Source organism: Mya arenaria, chromosome 2, assembly GCF_026914265.1.
Source record: "Mya arenaria isolate MELC-2E11 chromosome 2, ASM2691426v1".
In the NCBI taxonomy this organism is placed as follows: Eukaryota; Metazoa; Mollusca; class Bivalvia; order Myida; family Myidae; genus Mya; species Mya arenaria.
Genome location: NC_069123.1, coordinates 51556885 through 51576392, shown reverse-complemented (window position 1 = coordinate 51576392; position 19508 = coordinate 51556885). Strand labels below are relative to the sequence as shown.

Genomic DNA, 19508 nt, shown 5'->3' with positions numbered 1-19508 from the left:
AATGTTCAAGTGTCATACTCTAATTTTAATAATACAAAATATACTATAATTAATTAAATATAAAAAAATCCAGTTTTTGACAATTCATTTACTAAGGTTCGCACAACCACTTGTTCAAAAACACCTGTTGCTATGATATGACTACGTACCAACAAGCAGAGCGTGTCCATTGTCCTGAAGCAATACACGAGATACACGGGAGATATGCTCAATGGCGAACTTGAACATGACCAGGTGCATAGGCGCCTTGCTAATCATGTTATACTCATCCAGATAACTGCGGAACAAAATGTACAACATTTTATTAAATCAGAATAAACAATTATAGTAATACTATTAGTGGGTGCATTAAATAATTCTTTCTTTTTTCAACTACTAAACAAATGCTTTTATTCTAAAGTGACACTCTTATTCAAAATTAATGCTTACACATGTATAACACACATGCATTTTGAGTGATAAAACATTAACTACTTACTATAAAATAATGCATTTATGGAAAATATTAATTACTGATAACATTATTGTAACTGTGTATCAAATAGCTTAAAGCACAATATGATTAAATGAATGGTGAATGCTAAAAGATTTACTGTGGTCTACTATAGTCTCATAAGGTAGAAATACATTGTTTTATGCTTATTTATTTCAAATTAAACTCGGTATCCTTCATAAGAACCATTGTTTTCAACATTTGGTCATCCATTTTGGAATATCAAAACAATATCATTAATTATGGCTAATCTAATTTAGGAATAACAGTGCATCTTTAAGAGTACAAAACAAAAATGATTTCTTAACAAGATAATCCAAAAGGAGTTTTCTATTAGAACTTCAACTGCCTATATGAATATAACATCACAGTCATTACTTCTCCATGGTGGATGTGAGCTCCTTGAAGTCAGTGACCTCATCATAGGCACGGCTGTCGCCAGTTGCCATGTAGTCCCCGAAGAAGAGAGAGCGAACGTTGTCATCCACCACCGTGCCACTCCGCGATAGGTGACCCAGTACCTTGTCTATGTTCTGCTTGAAGTGATTCTGACACTGCTCCTTCACAATCGAGAAAAACTTCTCCCTGGTGTAAACAACAAAACACACTTAATAATAATCTTCCACAATGAACTTTGACATTTTAGGACTTAGACATTAGCTGAATTTTCAAAGAAAAGATACAAACAATCCATAGAAAATCAAAGTTGTATTATCTTTTTTTTAAGAAATTTATAAAAAAAAAAAAATACTTGTATCAATTTATTATGACTGCTTCTAATGAGAAGGGTTACAGAATTCCATACCTATCTTCATGGTCTGTAAGACGGTCATAAAACACTCTGTACACCTCATGCACCCAGAGCTTCATGAGTTTGTCAGTCTCTGTCATGCAGGTTGGGGGCACCAGCAGCACACCCCGGATTACACGGGCAAAGTCACGCAGGTTAAACACATAGTGACTCTTTGTCGGGGTTGGCAGGAAGTTGTCGATAGCATCCTTGTACACACCCATAGTGGCCTGTACCAGCAACTGGATGGTGTAAAGTAGAAACATTATTAAATGAATCATATAGTAATAAAGTGATGAAGCCTATAAAAACTCAAAGATGAAATGTATCAATTCAATGATGAAGCATATACCAAATAATGGTAGTCAGAAGAAACATGAACATTTACTTAGGAGCAGAAAATACATGGTTGCATTTCCTTTAAATGATGACATAAGACACACATATGAATAAAAAATAAGCATATTTTCAGAAGTAAATTTTAAAGCAAGCAATTATAAAAACAAGCAATTATAAATTGTTAGTGTTTACTGGAAACACAGATGGTTATGACCTACCTTGCCATTCCTGACAAATGATCCTTCAAATCCCTTGGCAAAATGCCAGTCCGTGATGTTTGTGAATATCCGAGTGAGAGTGGCATCATCAAACTCATCGATGGAAACTATGTTGAGATGGCGTGTGAACCGACCTGTGATGTCGTTTCTGCCTCCTCCTGGAGGGCCCATGGCGGCAACCAGCAACTGCAACAGCAAGCAGATAATTGTTTCAATGTTTCAACAATGTGTAGGATAAAACGTTGAGAGAACTTGTAAAACTAAGAGATATGGATAAAAAGAAGTTCCCAAAAGATATCCTAAAAGTTGTATTGCATCTTAATATGTAAACATACACCACTTAGCAATCGGCAATGACATTGTCCGTCAGTTACATATCAAGTCATTTCTTACCACATCAACAATGAAGAGTTTGGATGTGTCCTTCCTGTCATACCAGTGGCCGTGGTCCTGCCACTGTCGAAGCAGCTCTATGGGTGGCTGGGCTCCATACTTCTCCTTCCCAGGCATGTTTAGGTCATCCACAAACACCACAGACTTCTTACCCATGGGAGGGCCAAACACTCCCTTACGACGTCGGTCCAGTTTGGACATGATGATGTCCTGGGTCTGGTTGGCCGATGTGCGGGCAGAGAAGTTGATCATGTTTGGTACATACCTATGATTGAGGAAAAGAGCTTTCTTGCCATTTCTGCTCATAAATTATTCCTTCTCAAAGAATTACAATACCTCAGATATCGAAGTTGTTATGTACCAAAGCCCAGGTTATTCAAAACAGTGAAATGTAGGGTATTTGATGAATTTCAGTGTAAGATCAAAATGTATGTCACCAAGTAAAAGCAAAAAGCAATATTGTCACAAGGAGGGCAGCCACAAGTGAAGTCATTTTCTGTGATCTCCAGTGAAAGAAATGTTGACTCTTCACTGAGTTTAACAAATATGCTGTTCTTTTTAATTTTATTAATCAATACTGGAACCAAAATCTTCCATAGAAAAAACAACAGCAATGAAAATAGCATAATATTTGGACCAAAAGCAATAAAAACATACTATCTTCATAAGCTTAAACTCCTTATAGAATTAAACTTTTTTAATTATTTTATACATGTATGATATCTCATAGGTCAAAACCAATGTTTGTTGAACCCTTAAAAGCCCTTTAACAGACACTCACTGGTCTTTGGGTAGGCCGAGGAGATGGCTGTTTGTGATGGCAGACTTGCCCGTTCCCGTGGGGCCAACAAACAGCACAGGCGTCTCGTGTGAAATGAACGTGTGCAAGAAGAAACTCTGACGCGCTGTCTCATTTGTCTGGATAATCAGGTCACCAATCTGAAATGTTTCAATGCAGATCACAGCATTTAAAAATCATTAGAGCATTAGTGAATCACAACACTGAGGACTGTCCATGTGCATGTGAAATTTCATACAATTTACAATTATGGTGAGAGATGTTATTTAAAACAAGAAAAGGTTATGTGCAATATAAAACAACAACCAATGACATAATGCAAAAATGTACTATACGATGTATTTGTAGATATATACATGCAAGTAATATATGTACATATAGCTAACCTATGAAATGTGTAAAGTTGTACCTTAGCATCAGCAGCTACAGCCAGAGAGCTCCTGTCCACTGTGTCCATCCAGTCAATCCACTGACCAGAGGCCTTTTTCTCAAAGCAGAAGTCATAGATGGTCCCACGTTCAGGAATTGTGTTACTCTGGAAGTACATGAACAAGGTTTTTATTTAAACCAGGTTTGTCCAGCATGATAATGTACACTTTCAAATATAAAAGTTGTGCATTTAAAAATGAAAAATTACATGGCGGTGGATAAAAATAAATAATGTAACTGATCTATGTTGATATCAGTCATATAATTAAAAGAATTAAAATGTCAAATTAACAAAACTTATAGGTAATTTACCTTAGTTATTTTTATACTCTTAGGTTTGGGGTGGTTATCGTCAGTGCCATTGATGATGTTTCTGAAGAAGACGTCAAACTTCTTCCTGCTGTCACCCATGAGTGTTGCTCCAATGGACCAGATAAGAGAGAACAGGAACAGACCTTGCAGGTACAGCGTCACCTGGCAGAGAAAAGTTGTGCTCATTATATATGGACTAATACAAACCAGTATTATGTAGAACATAATCTATCAATGTAAACAATTCTGACCTCAACCAACAAATTTCTTTGTCCAATATGAAAACAAATATTTGAAAGTTACCACAGCACTATATATGAGAATGTTGTATTGCTAGAACAGTCCTGACTTAATCTTACCCACCCATACCCAAATCCAACTCGCAACCCACCTGTTGTGCGGAGAGGCCTTGATGTTGACCCTCTTCCTCCTCCTCCTTGCCTGCATTTTCCAGGGTGGCAAAGATTTCATCCATGAGACACGTGTACAGCCGCATCATGGACTGCACCAGATGCATCTCCGAGGTAGTGATGAAGGTGCGACAGTTCTTCCTGATGAAGTACAGGCATGGGTCCACCAGCCACTCAAACAGGTCATCGACCAGGCCCAGCTGCTCCTCACTCAAACCCTGAAACAACAGAACTGGCTGAATCAATCCTGTTTTCCTTTTGTAATTCTAATACAGTGAATAAAATACATAAAATTATTTTCGATTAAATGTATCTGCACTGATTCATGCATCAATAAGTCTTCCTGATAATGACTGAATTAATTGCTTGAAATTGATCATAAAAGTTGATTGAAGATTAATTATGGTAATTCAAATAACTATTTTTAACAGTTTAGCATGATTCACACCTTTGGTAGGGTATGCTGCATGTAGGAGTTTTTAAGTGGTTTCCAGCCCATCTGGTGAGGCTCCAGGTAGATCATGCCAACACGGGACACGGTGGCGGGTGACGCCTGCTCCAAGTCTGCGGCCTCAAATATCAGGTTCATCTGGTTACTCATCTGGATAATCTCCCCACTCATCAGACACAACTGGAATGAGAAATAACGCAGTTCTTATCACAATGTGTTCCTGACTGAAAAATAAGAACAATAGTCATGAGTTCTAATAGTTCTTTTGCTCCAAAATTCTGCTGAAACTCTTTCTCCAAACCCCTACCACTTAAATCTTGAATAAACGGATGGAAGGATGGGAAGATAATTTCTGTCCTACCTTTTTGTTGTCATCCAGTACAGTGTTCATGTTCTCAATCCAGACAGCATCAACCGGGCCATCAAAGAGAATCCATTTCCTGTCCTCATTTGGGTTGCTGGCGTATTCTCTAAATGTGTTTGCCAGCACTCCATCTGTCCACTCGTGTGATACCGGGTCAAAACATCCATAAAGCTGGCCCATGGTGATGGCCTTGGGGTTGAGAATGCGGTACTGGGTCTTGAATTCTGGGTACAGGCCAGCCACACACAGGTCTGAGAGGCCGTCACCAAGCACCTGCCAAGCCTGGGTCTTCCCACCTAGGGGTTCCCCAACCACCATCAGCCCATGACGGACCAGGATCATCTCATATACCTTGAAGCACAATACACAAATATTTCTGACTTTCATTCTTTACACATTTCCAATTGGTTCAGTCATGGTTTAAATTACTAGCAACTCTAACTTTAATTTCGCAACTAAACAATCCAGAAAACCTGAGGAGTATTTAGATACCTGAATGATTTTTTCAAGGAACCAGGGTACGGGCTGTAGCTTGCGTTTGGCAATGTTGTCCTTGAGAGCCTCCATAAACACACCGTAGTCAGGCTTGGGGCATACCACACCCGGGAACAAGTCAGAGATGATACCCTCAAACAGTGGCACATCCTAAAACATACACAGATTTACATCAGAATATGTACATAATAGTCAAAGAAGTGGCACATCCTGAAACATATTGACAGTGTCAAACTAACATTAAACTTCCTCTATAAAATATTAGGCCATACATCAACTTAATGTTTAAATACTGTTCAAGGTCTATGTTTTAAAATATTATGCACAACATCTTATTTAAGAAGAGCACTTTTACACTGTTTTATGTTTTATTTTTATCAACCAACACATTTATCATGTTGTGCCATATCTCACTTGAGCTAAGAACTTGGGTAGGTTGACGTCCATGATGGCTTTGAGAAGCAGCACAGCCTCATCCTCCTCCGGGAACTTCAGCTTGAGGTTCCCGGCTGCTGTGAGTACAGATTTCACAGCTCGCATTCCATAGTCATAGTGGTGCTGGGATGACAGCTGCTCCGAGCACAGTCGGTACGTCGCTACAATCTTACCTGCCAAACTGTAAAATAACGGAGACATTTATTATGGAAATGTTTACATTTCTTCATATACTTCAAAATACAGGAAAGAATTAGAGAGCAACTGAAAAAAATGATTGAATTAAACTATCAAATTATATGCTACATTTAACATAAAGGCTTCTCATTTAAGATAAAAACAGTAATAGTTTAATGTGACATAACAACAATAAACAATATTGGAGGTGCCATTTGTAAGAAAATGTGATGACAATGAAAAGTACTCTGAAAATCAGAGTCTATGATCACAATGATGAATAAATGTTCCAAGAAAAATTGACATCTGGGTAGGAGTTATTCTCATGAAAATGCACAACAACAATAGTGCTAGGGCTTTAGAGAATTGGGGATTACATGGCTTGTTTTACATCCATCTATTACGTAAGCGTAATTTCTATGAGGAAAGACATGGGATAATTTGGCAACAGTTGCCATGGAAACAGTTGCTGGGCAACATTGTGTACCTCTGGCTACCTATCTCCTGTCCATCAAGGCTTAAAGCAGTTGCCTTTGCACCCTTAGAGGTGTAATAACTGATGACAATAATAGCAGAAGCTTCAGTTTCAACATTACATATACGCTATACAAGTTTGCCTTTCTTTTAGTAGAATCTTGAGGAAGTGTTTTATTCTTCCTTTATTGTAAAATATCATTTCTTTCCTTTAATACATTTAAAAAAGCATTTATGTCATGTGTGAAAATCACAAAGAGAGAGACTGGACTGACAATGGAGAATACTGCAAGTATACTAGATAAGCGCCACAGTGTCAATGTCTAACCTCTGACCGCTATGACTTGACCCGTTATTAAATCCCTGCATTTCTATTCTTTCCTTATCCTCAGGCTTTGCATAATAACTACACATACAGAGTTAAAGGATGAAACAAATCATATGCTGATGCACAGTCATATTATATTTTAAGATAATGATAAAAAAGATAATCATAATTTCTCTTTAACAACAAAAAATGTGATAAAAAACCACCCCTATTTAGGAACAAAGAATGCTTAATAATGCTAAAAAACAAGTCATGGTAAACGATAAACAATAAGCTATAAAAAACAGATTCGAGAATATGTTTATATTAATCTAGATACATAAAAAGGTCAATCAAGTGTGTACCTTCTGGCATCCACAAATCCCATGGAGTATAGGGAGATTTCACCAATCATGGCATAGTCTGGCACCATCATGGCCACCGTCCGGAACAACACCTACAGTGATAACAATAACATCTACAAACAAAGTTCAATCTATGAACAGCATAAGTATATTAGTATTTACAACCATGATTATCAATCATTAATAATTACTTATTCAACTATATAGCGTCCTTTATAAATGTATTTATTTTTAGACAAAAGAGATTGTTCCATCTACTTATATTCAAATCCAGTATAGTTTCTAAGCACACTAGTATGCACACACCTTGAGGTTATCAGGGAGTTCTTGACGTCCCGCGTACCCGGGGTTCATGGTGATGAAGAGTGTGCAGGTTGGATTGAGGGCAAGCTCTGTCCCCTCAAACACAAACCTCTTTAGGTTGGCGGCGACTGCACGCTGGATACTGGCAATCTGCTGTGCCACCACTGACAACACCTCCAGCTCAATCCTAAAATACAGACCCATACATATAGATTTAAGTCCAATCACACTGACATTTCTGGAAAATATTTGTATTCGTCCATCTGCTATAAAAGACAATACAAGTGTAGCTTATTGACATTTTGGCGCACTTCCTTTAAAAGTTTCATTACATTTTTTTTTTAAAAACCCGTACCTGTTGAACTCATCAAAGCAGGCCCAGGCACCAGCCTGTGCGAGACCCTTGAAGAACTTGCCCATGGCCTTGAAGTCGAGACCATCTGAGCAGTTAAACACCACACACTGTTTGGCGACGGCCTTGGCAAGATCCTTGCAGGTTTCAGTCTTCCCGGTACCAGCTGGGCCCTCCGGGGCTCCACCCAAGTTCAGCTTCAATGCTCCCATCAGGGTTCTGCAATAAAGGTGTTTGTGTTCCTCTCAGTCCATATAGAACCATTATTTATCCAATGGTAAATGTAACATATTACAAAATGATAAGCAACAGTGATAGAAGAAAACATTTTATTATAAAATTATGCTTTTCAGTGGTTTATAGAAATATATCCGTGAAATAAAATGATATTTCTTTGTTTTAAACATTCGAATTATGATTTTGATATTTTGATATTTTTCACTCCTTTTAAAATTTAACTCGCTCTGCTATCCAAATCAAACATCAATATTAAACATGTTGTGTTCACTTCCAGTTTGGCCACTTTAAGGTATATAATAAAAAGAAAAAATGATTTAGTGTAAAATCAAAATATATTTCACCTTGTGAATATTACTTTCGATGCTCACTCAGTGAAAATACTATGATCTTATACTGAAAGGAAAGCAATTTATATCATATATGTAATGTTTGGCAGAAAGATTTTGATATTTACCTATAGCATCTGTCTGTGAGAGGTGTGATGACAAGCCTTGGTGTGTTGCCCAGGTACTCATAACCGTAGTTGATATCGGTGGTGATCATGCTGACAATCACATCATCCCGCCAATAGTAACGCAGCTGTGCCAGCCAATCAAACTCCAGTGGGCTAACCACCTGCTTCTTTACCAGATCAGCAATTGTGTCTCTGGCTATAAGTAGAAGGCAGAAAACATTCAAGTACCAATAAAACAATCATCACCATCACAGAAAGGGTTAATCATGTTGGCCAGCAACTGTTCCCATGGCAAAAATACTGACATCTGAATTAAGCAAATTTATATAAGTCTTTTTTGAAGATATGATTTATGTAGTAAGTTGATTATCAAGAGATTTGCTTTATTTTAAACAAAATTGCATAGTAGCCATCATACAAGCATTACTAGCATTACCGTGTACATCGAGTACAGTAAGAGCGCCCATGGTGACTCTGTGCCCACTCTCCAGCTTGCCTCGTACCAGCTCCACAATTCCGTCAATCTGACCATTCAGCTTCTTCAAGTAACTCTAAACAAGGAAAAACACAAGCAAGCATTATTTTAAGAGCATATGTGCTATCAAGCTATTTCATCTTAAGTTTATATTTCATATTCCATTGACCTTAACAAAAAAATTCCAGATGAAATAAACTTTGGTGTTTCTATCTAGTTTAAACATGTTGTTCAAATATGCTTTCATAAATAAACCATCAAGAGTCCTGGGTCAAACCATGTGAACCTCACCTCCATCCCCTTCTGTCCATTCTCCATGGCCTCGACAACCTCTGAGGTCCAGAATATGGAGCTGACACAGAGTACAACCTGGCCAGGCCACTGCAGCACCCACTGATTACGGGGGGTCTTCAGGTACACGTCCTTAGAGTTGATGATCACAGTGCGCAAGGAGCTGATCATCACATCCTCCACCTGCAGCAGCCACTTCTCAACCATACCCTTTGGAAAGAAATGACAAAAGACGGATTAGTGATCCCAGTCTGATTTTCCTTTCAGCTTACTTTTGGTCATTTTAACGAGGAATTATAAGGCCATCTCACACTAGGAAAATCGATGAGGTCAGCAATTTGTTTCAAAGTAAATAAATGCCAAAGTGAAGAAATAGAGAATTATTGTTGGTTTCAGTGGGATGTCAATTGTGTTTCGTCGACTGAGCAAAAAAAGAAACATAATCACGAGTGATGCAGCCACAAGCAAAAATGTGAACTTTTGGTGCACAGGTGATGAAGTAAAACTGTTATCTCACAGAATCAAACACATTTCTAAATAATAAATGGCTAAACATTTTGTTAGAAAATGTTTTTTTTTATTTCTATAAACAACTGGATGGTATATATAATACATGTTTTTAACCTCACTAAGACAACTAAAAGATCATGATGCCAAAAAAATTACAATTCATAAGATAAAAAATTCAATAAAACAATATTTCACATTCATTAACTCATAGCATGTGATTTTCTGTATAACTCATACTTTTGCTTTAGCCGGGAAGATCTTGGTGTTAAAGGGCACAGTTTCCTTCTCTGCAGATATCATGCCGAGGATCTCCTGCTGGTCAGAGAACTCGAGCTTGCTGATGCCTTCAAAGCACTTCTTCAAGTGGGGCTGGACGCGCAGTGGGTCCTTTGTTTCAGACAGGATCTCGAGCAGTTCATCATTGGACAGGAAAAAGAACCTGGGGAAGTAGAGTCGTTTCTTTTCAAGATAGGCATTGAGGCCCTTCTGAATCTCCTCCAGTAGGACGTTGGCCTCCCTGAGCCTGCCCAACATGTTCTGCTGGTCCGTGGCAGCCAGACAGTGGTTGTCCTTGCATGCTTCAGTCATCAGATCGCGCCAGATGCTGTCAACAATGCCAAACTTGCGGCCCTCCTCTGGCATCTGAGCCATGATGTCTTCTGAGCTAAAGATGGGTTCTAGGTACAACCATGTCGCCTGGCACTGTAGACAGAAAATAAAAAAGAGTATGATAAAAAAGTATCATATTTTTCTTAAATTTTGTTTCGCATAAATGTTTCAAAGTCATACATTTTCTAAATGCTGAATAATTCTTTTTCAAAAATAAGTGCATGTATTGGAAGGCAACAACACATGTTCAAAATGATCAGAAATACTGATGACTTTGATATTAATCTAAATAATTATTTATAAACTGTATATGTGAGCTTGTACCTTGAGCCACTCGTCAATGATGTCCTGCATAGAGATGAGTTTCTCCTCCCACTCCCTCATCTCTGTCTCAAACGGCTTGATGAATGGCGAGCCCCGCATTGTCTGGGCCTTCACCACATGGTCGTCCAGCAGCAGCTGGATGTCATCTATACCTGACAGGATCGACACACCCTGGAAAAACATATGTCAAAAAATACATGAGAGTGGAGGTTCAATGTCAGTAATGAAGTTAATCATTGTGATTGATTATTTGTAAAGTTCCATCTGAATTTATTTCTAAAAAGTTACTGGCACATTATTTCCTCTTCTATTATAGACCTATTTTGAAATCTTAAATTAAACTATGAGGCATGCATTTAGTTTCACAAGAGATTTGAAATTGCACCTGTCTGCATGGTTTATTTGTTGTTTCATTGTTACCATCATATCTTCCAATGATTTATCCCAGAAAATACAGTTTTTTTCTCCTGTGAAACTGACCCAGATGTGAAACACAATATCTAAGGAACAAAACATTTCAGTGACAATATTTTCTCTCTGAAAGTCAACATGCTGGTATTCATTTGAAAGACAAAGTTGGACATAACTCAACAACAGTGAACAAAACAGATAACAGTAATTGGAAAAACAAAAGCTCCAACAGTTTCTGCTGCCTAAATATTTATCAGCCAATGGAGCTTTTGTTTTGTTTTTTTCAATGCATTCCTCAAGTCATATCATAAAATCAACAATTGAATGGGTAATCTCATGCAAGGAAAAAGTCCTGAAAATGTCAAACACAATATGATCATTCAGTGAGTATTCAAACTGTGGCATGCTTATACACCAGTGGAGTAAAAATTTTCACCCGTGGACAATCATTCGCATGGCAGCACAAGGTGTTGACGCTGTGCCACTCGAGTGTACTTGAACATCCTCGGCTTGTCACTCAAGTGAGAGGCGATCACTCCTGTGTGAATGATAGCACAGTGATCATTACTGCGGAAGGTTTGGCCTTGACTGCCTTGGAGACCACCATTTTTGTGGTGTTACGTTTCACCTTCTCCAGGCTCTTCAGCAGTATCTGCTTCAGTGAATTCACTTGCAGGTAATACTGGAAATTATCAAATGCATTAAATCTTTGATGTCTCTGCCACTGAAACTTTTCAAAATAAGATGCTGCAAGTTGTTGGCATATCAGCACTCTGAAATTCTTGAAAAAATACAAAATTAATAGTTCATTTCTGGGGAAAAACAACCATTAGAGAGGGTCAGGAATAACTGCTTCCCCAAATTTAACAAAGTGATGTAACTGACATTGTGGCAATTTCATGCCACAACCCTACATTAACAACTATGTATATATCTATTACAACAGTGAACTGCCTAGAAATGTAAACAGTCACAACATGGGAACAATAGCAGAACAATGGGGCTCATGATTACTTTTGTCATGGAGAACGTTTCTGCTACATTTGAAACCATGCTGCCATATGTTTGGTGACTTGCCACATCCTGTTTAAACAAGATGGTAGTAAGAAAATCAACACCTTAGAGATCAGGGTTAACAGACAGATGATGATCTGAGATAAGAGTTATTACAAGATAGTTGGTATCTTAGGCAATTTAAAGGGGAGTTGCTTGATCTATATTTAATGTATTACTTAAATGACCACAATAGGAGTACATTTAACATCAGGGTACCAGAGTGTTAGAGAGACGGTGTGAATCTGTTGGAGTTGAGAACCCCTCATCTTCATCATCAGAGCCCTACAAACAGTATATTGATCTCTGTTGACTCTTTGTATGTATGTGTACCTTTTGGGGCATGTAAATCTAGCCCAATACAATATTTAAATTTACTTTCAATAATAAATTGATAAGTTTTATATCTTTATAAAAATAAACTAAATAGTAATGTTATGACTTCCTGAAAAAATAAGCTATTGATGAAAAGTATTTATTTTGATTTAATTCTAGTGTAAATATACAGTGTGGTGTGACATGAAATATAATTACAAAGATGACCTCACATTAATTTTCTTGAACAGCAAACACAACGTTTATGAAAGTAAATGTTTGCATGTAAATGCATCTACATAAGACAATGTACATAATTACATTGTTAATACTTGATGCACATCCCAAATCTGACTCCAGCTACAAAAGAAGTATTTCAATTTATGATAAAAATACAGTTATAATCCTGCAAAAAATTTGATCACCACTAAGACACATACGTTGAATAACACACAAAGTATCTCCTAAATTGTTTTGAATATCACAATAAGAACTCTGCGACTGCTCTAACTCTACAAACTAGAAATCTGTGAATCAGATATGTCAAGTGTTGGGAGCGCCCATAATTTTTCCTAGTAAATGTCACCTTGACCTTTTGACCCCTAAATCTATATGGGTCATCTACTGACCATGACCAATGTAACAAGTTTGAAAGCTCTACACCAAGTTGTTCAAAAGTAACTGATCAGAAATTAATGAGTCGCTAATTTTTCTAGAAAGTCTCACTATGACCCTTACTTTTGACATAGCGTATAAAAATAAATAAGGTTATCTACTCACCAAGATTTTTGTGCATACCAAGTTTGAAGAATCTACACCAAGTCATTTAAAAATTATTGATAAGAAACAAGAGCGTGACATCTATCATTTATTATACAAATGATAACAACCTATATTTTGACCTCAGCATAAAACTAAAAACAAAATAATGACACATATTGTAAGTTAGCTGAAATAGATTTCATAATGACCATCAAATTGTACCACCCCATGTAAAAGGGCCAACTAGTGTTTGAGTACATACCGTTTCCCTGTAAGGTATAAGTTCAAAGCACATGTCCTTCCACTCAAACTTCATCTTCTCGAGTGCCTTCTCAAGGGAGTACTCCTTGGCAGCTGCCGCACCGATCTCCTCCAGCCTGCAATGCAATCATAGTGTCAGTTACAACATACACAATGGATGGTAGGGATGTCTAAAGCCAACTTACAAACATTTAAATGAAATAAAATAATAACATCCTTAGGCTAGTAATGAGAAACAACACAAGTGGGCCTCACTTGACCAACCCCCTACCCTAACCTGTTCTTTTCAGTTAAGGGGTATAACTCAACAATTATCAAAGACAGAGTTATGAACTTTGCAACAAATCTGTACATTGTCTTTTTAAACATGTATACAAAGTTTAATATTCTGAATGCCATGAAAGGCTGAGTTATGACCAAGCTTAAACAATGATGGCATAACAAAAACTCAACATTTTTTCTTTGACATACAGGAGATTTCACATTCCTTTTTTTATTCAAGATTCTTGTCCTGTTCTTTTGTTTTCAAAGACAATAATTAGCTTCTGAAGTTTTCTCATACTTACATTTCTACATGTCAAATGTTCTTAGTTTTTGTTTTAAACTAGATTACATGACAATAGTGTGCACTGAGAAATATTTGAGAACAAACTAAGGCAAATAGGTGAATTGGTAACACTGCTTTTTAAGCAGTAATGTCACTAATGATAATGGTTTAGTTTCTGTTCTAAAACATACAACTAATTCAAAACAACAATGAAATCACTTTGGATGGAAGTAAACAAAAAATGGATCTACTACTTGCTATGAACAACACATTTCAAACGATGACAGCAAAATAATAATTTGACAAATGAAAATTGTAAATGAAACTAATGCACCCCGTATACATACGTACTGTTAGCATGCAAACATTTTCATGCAACGTTAAGTACAATATTCATGTGCAATGGGGCAGTTCAAAAACTTTGGGTAGGGGAAGACATTGACAATAACGTCAACATATACAATATGTCACCAGAGCACAAATCATCAAACCTTTTGATGAACATATCCATGCTTTGCTTACTATGGACAATATATTTCAGATTAGAATCATACAATCAATAGTTTATTTAAACGAGCTTATTCAGAATACTAAAATTACTAATAATAAATACACAGACTTTCGAGTTCTAACACACATAATTTTAATATAATTCATGCAGTTCAAAGATTTGGACATGAGCATGCAAATCCATAGAATATTGCTTGAAAAGCATCACAAGTATTCACAATAGATTCAATCATTGAATTCTTGTTGTAATCAATAAGTCAAAAGACCTACAAGATACAGGAAGCAATATAATTATGTAATCTTCCTGACCACCATGTTTCTGGTTACCAGTGTTATCAGTGTAAAAAGAGAATGCAGACTTACTTTTGTAGGTGTTTGTTGAGGCCGTACTCGAGCATGTTGCTGAGAGATGTTTCTGGCTGAGGCTTCAGATCAAACCCAACAATGTCGCTCATCTGAAACCACCAATATAGGAGATCAGTTCATGTTAAGACTCACCTTTTCATCAAGAATTACAAGGAAATAACCCAAAGCATTTCAACAATTCAATTGCTTTGCATTTTCAATGAATTCTTCACAAACTTACCTGCTAATAAGGCCCCTATATATTAAATTGAAATTTTTATACATGGGTAAAAACAGTACAAACTGGAGTTAAAACTATATATCTCAGTGTAAAACATCTAACAAAAAGCGTATTTATAACAGAAAACTATGTTCTAAATAAATTTTGTAATCAATTTCTACTTTTGGTGAATCTTAACTCCAGTTTGCTATAACCACTGACTAGCATACGCAAGAATGGGTTAATGTATTACTCCTAGACACCAGAGACTCACACACACAAAAATTATAAGGAAAAAAAAAGAACTCAACGTACCGCTGTCCAGTGACGATCTCTGATACCAGGGTTACAAATAGTGTGAAGTATAGGCAAATGTTGCTTGAATTTGTCTATTTTTCCCTTCACACTATCTGCTATACGGCGCGGCCCAGCCTGGTCGCTGAAGGTCTTTGTGAGCTTGTACAATGTCCTCCACATGTCACCAACCTCGTTCTCTATTTCCTCTGCATTCAAACTTGTGAATGCACCTGATATAGACAGATACATGGTCAAAAATAGAACACCAAATGACACAATATTTTCTTAATATGAGTTAATACATTAGTACATTGTACCAGAGCAACTCAGAGATGATCCCACTGTGGGATTCCGACATATATGCAATGTTAACCTTTTATTTTTTGTTTGAAAACCCTTTGTTGCTTAATAAAACACTGAAACAAAAGAGTACGGTAAAACTCATCTCTGAGATTCTCAACAGAAGCAAAAGATCTAGTGAGGCGTTAATGCTGAGATAACTCTATGAGCTTGACATAATGCAATACAACATCAATGTAAGGGAAGCAACTGTATACATTACTCAAGCCAGAGTTACCCCTGTTGTTTCTTGCACAGATAATTTTGGAAACAGACAGAGAGTGGCAGATTGTTTTAGCATAATTAGATAAGAGCTAGCCAACTAGTATACACCACCTTGCCATCACCACACAAAGTGCAACACATTTTAATTTTTCAACATTAATTACTTTCAAATTTAATATAAAATCTAAATCAAGGTTTAAAATAGTCAATTACAATCTCTGAAAATTACAATGAAGGTCAAAAATAATACAATGAAGGTCAAAAATAAATAATAAATATTTAAATCTCCAAAATAAACACAACCCTAAAGAATATCAAACACAGCATTGGCATTTGATGGGCATGTTTGACAACCATGTTATATGTGTCTACCATTCATCCAGTTCTCATGTTTTTGGTGGAAGGTCCAAGCAGTGTTCCAGAGCTTGTCGTACGGCTCCTTCATAGTGAACATCTGCTGTAGCTGCGGGAAGAAGCTCTGTTCCCACTCCAGGAGGCGCTCCTCCTCATTGATGCCCTCAAGGTCATCCCGTGCCTGCTCCAGACCAGCCTGGAGACGCGCTAACACCTCCACGTTACTCTTCATTTCATCCTGGGACATGAACTGGGGAAAGAAGGAGAGTATAAATGGTTGTTACTAATCAAACAGGTATTTATAATATGATTAAATAAAAGCATCTTAACATATGATCCTGTATACTTCCTACCTTAACACTTGACTGCGTCAACTTGCCGTAACATAAATACCTTCTCAAATACAACATTTCCCTCAATATTTCTAAATATTTTCAAGGAAAATAGCAGTCAAGTAAGAAAGTGCACAAGTCACTTATCTTTAATTACCTCTTTCCTCTTGAATCCTTCCACCTCCTTCATCATATCGCCAAGCCTGTCCTCGTACGCCTTTGTTCTCTGTCTCAGCTCCTCCTCGATGTGCTCACGCTTGGACAGAATGCGGTTCTGAGACAGCTCAAACACTGCCTTGATGTTCTCAGGCCAGTGGAACACTTGGCTGTTAAGCTTGATGTCCTCATCTGCAGATACCAGGGAAATTTGGATTAGTCAGCATTCAAGGTCATGGTGTAAAAGATGACTTTAATTTTAACAAAATTTCAAAATTTAATTCTTTAATATTGGTCTGGGCCTTTTTTGACATACTAATTTTATTATGATATTCTAAACTAATTTGAGTATTATTGCAATTCTTTCTAAGGGATTATATCTGTACAGTTTTCTTGAGTTAACTAAAACATGTAAGTTTAACAATCCTTGTGGAGTTGCATTACTTCATTTACCTATGGCGTAAGTTCAGAATCAAATAATTGAATAATAAACCAAATTCATTGTTCAGCAAACAAAATGGTTATGATTTACAAATGTATAAAAAAATCAATGCAATAGTTAGTCATATAAACTTGTCAACTAGAAGAACCATGCAGTATTTAAGCAGTTTGTTAGCAGAAATGTTAGTAAAAAGGTAGCAGGACATACTAGCGAAGAAAGCTTGGTCAATGAGGAAGAGAAGACGTTGGGCTGAGGCTCGTAACTCCTCTGCATAACTCTTATCGCCCATGCACTAGGGGTGCAGAATAGAGAAAGAGAAAAGATGACAGGAGAAATATAAGAGAGGGTAATACAGGTTGAATGATAGTCTGTAGACAATAGGGGGGTAATACAGGTTGAATGATAGTCTGTAGACAATAGGGGGGTAATACAGGTTGAATGATAGACGGTAGACAATAGGGGGGTAATACAGGTTGAATGATAGACGGTAGACAATAGGGGGTTATACAGGTTGAATGATAGTCTGTAGACAATAGGGGGGTAATACAGGTTGAATGATAGACGGTAGACAATAGGGGGGTAATACAGGTTGAATGATAGACGGTAGACAATAGGGGGGTAATACAGGTTGAATGATAGACGGTAGACAATAGGGGGGTAATACAGGTTGAATGATAGACGGTAGACAATAGGGGGGTAATACAGGTTGAATAATAGACGGTAGACAATAGGGGGGTAATACCGGTTGAATGATAGACGGTAGACAATAGGGGGTTATACAGGTTGAATGATAGATGGTAGACAATAGGGGGGTAAAACAGGTTGAATGATAGACGGTAGACAATAGGGGGGTAATACAGGTTGAATAATAGACGGTAGACAATAGGGGGGTAATACAGGTTGAATGATAGACGGTAGACAATAGGGGGTTATACAGGTTGAATGATAGACGGTAGACAATAGGGGGGTAATACAGGTTGAATGATAGACGGTAGACAATAGGGGGGTAATACAGGTTGAATGATAGACGGTAGACAATAGGGGGTTATACAGGTTGAATGATAGACGGTAGACAATAGGGGGTAATACAGGTTGAATGATAGACGGTAGACAATAGGGGGGTAATACAGGTTGAATGATAGACGGTAGACAATAGGGGGTAATACAGGTTGAATGATAGACGGTAGACAATAGGGGGGTAATACAGGTTGAATGATAGACGGTAGACAATATGGGGTTATACAGGTTGAATGATAGTCTGTAGACAATAGGGGGTTAATACAGGTTGAATAATAGACGGTAGACAATAAGGGGTTATACAGGTTGAATGATAGTCTGTAGACAATAGGGGGGTAATACAGGTTGAATGATAGACGGTAGACAATAGGGGGGTAATACAGGTTGAATGATAGTCTGTAGACAAAAGGGGGGTAATACAGGTTGAATGATAGACGGTAGACAATAGGGGGTTATACAGGTTGAATGATAGTCTGTAGACAATAGGGGGGTAATACAGGTTGAATGATAGACGGTAGACAATAGGGGGGTAATACAGGTTGAATGATAGTCTGTAGACAATAGGGAGGTAATACAGGTTGAATGATAGACGGTAGACAATAGGGGGGTAATACAGGTTGAATGATAGACGGTAGACAATAGGGGGTTATACAGGTTGAATGATAGTCTGTAGACAATAGGGGGTTATACAGGTTGAATGATAGTCTGTAGACAATAGGGGGTAATACAGGTTGAATGATAGTCTGTAGACAATAGGGGGTTATACAGGTTGAATGATAGTCTGTAGATAATAGGGGGGTAATACTGGTTAAATGATAGACGGTAGACAATAAGGGGTTATACAGGTTGAATGAAGATGGGTTTTGTACCTGTTAAATGAACACAGAGACAGGTGTTTGTTGAATTGTGGTCAGGTTAAGGATAAGGAAATACACTAGAAGCAGTACTTGGCATACACTAGGAATATGATGGGGAGGAGTGCAAGTAAGACTACAGCAGTGATACAATGTTCAGAAACTTTGCAGATGATTGGGACTTGCAATATACAGAAATAATGTCATGCATCTTAAAACAAGAATTAATATGAACATGGGACCACCCTGATATAAATAT

At 37.4% G+C, this 19508-nt stretch overlaps 1 protein-coding gene across 1 annotated transcript in view; it reads right to left on the bottom strand.

The window, feature by feature from the left end:
* LOC128203947 (dynein axonemal heavy chain 3-like) overlaps window positions 1-19508 on the bottom strand; it is a 51055-nt gene that overhangs the window by 16806 nt on the left and 14741 nt on the right. The window contains 26 exon segments of the mRNA XM_052905360.1: window positions 150-277; window positions 872-1078; window positions 1299-1525; window positions 1841-2026; window positions 2234-2498; window positions 3015-3172; window positions 3442-3567; window positions 3774-3935; window positions 4165-4401; window positions 4632-4814; window positions 4996-5349; window positions 5491-5643; window positions 5908-6109; window positions 7252-7343; window positions 7558-7741; window positions 7910-8125; window positions 8601-8796; window positions 9037-9151; window positions 9367-9576; window positions 10114-10578; window positions 10810-10980; window positions 13613-13727; window positions 15032-15123; window positions 15549-15760; window positions 16467-16698; window positions 16938-17128. Coding sequence (XP_052761320.1) covers window positions 150-277; window positions 872-1078; window positions 1299-1525; window positions 1841-2026; window positions 2234-2498; window positions 3015-3172; window positions 3442-3567; window positions 3774-3935; window positions 4165-4401; window positions 4632-4814; window positions 4996-5349; window positions 5491-5643; window positions 5908-6109; window positions 7252-7343; window positions 7558-7741; window positions 7910-8125; window positions 8601-8796; window positions 9037-9151; window positions 9367-9576; window positions 10114-10578; window positions 10810-10980; window positions 13613-13727; window positions 15032-15123; window positions 15549-15760; window positions 16467-16698; window positions 16938-17128 — 5079 coding nt within the window.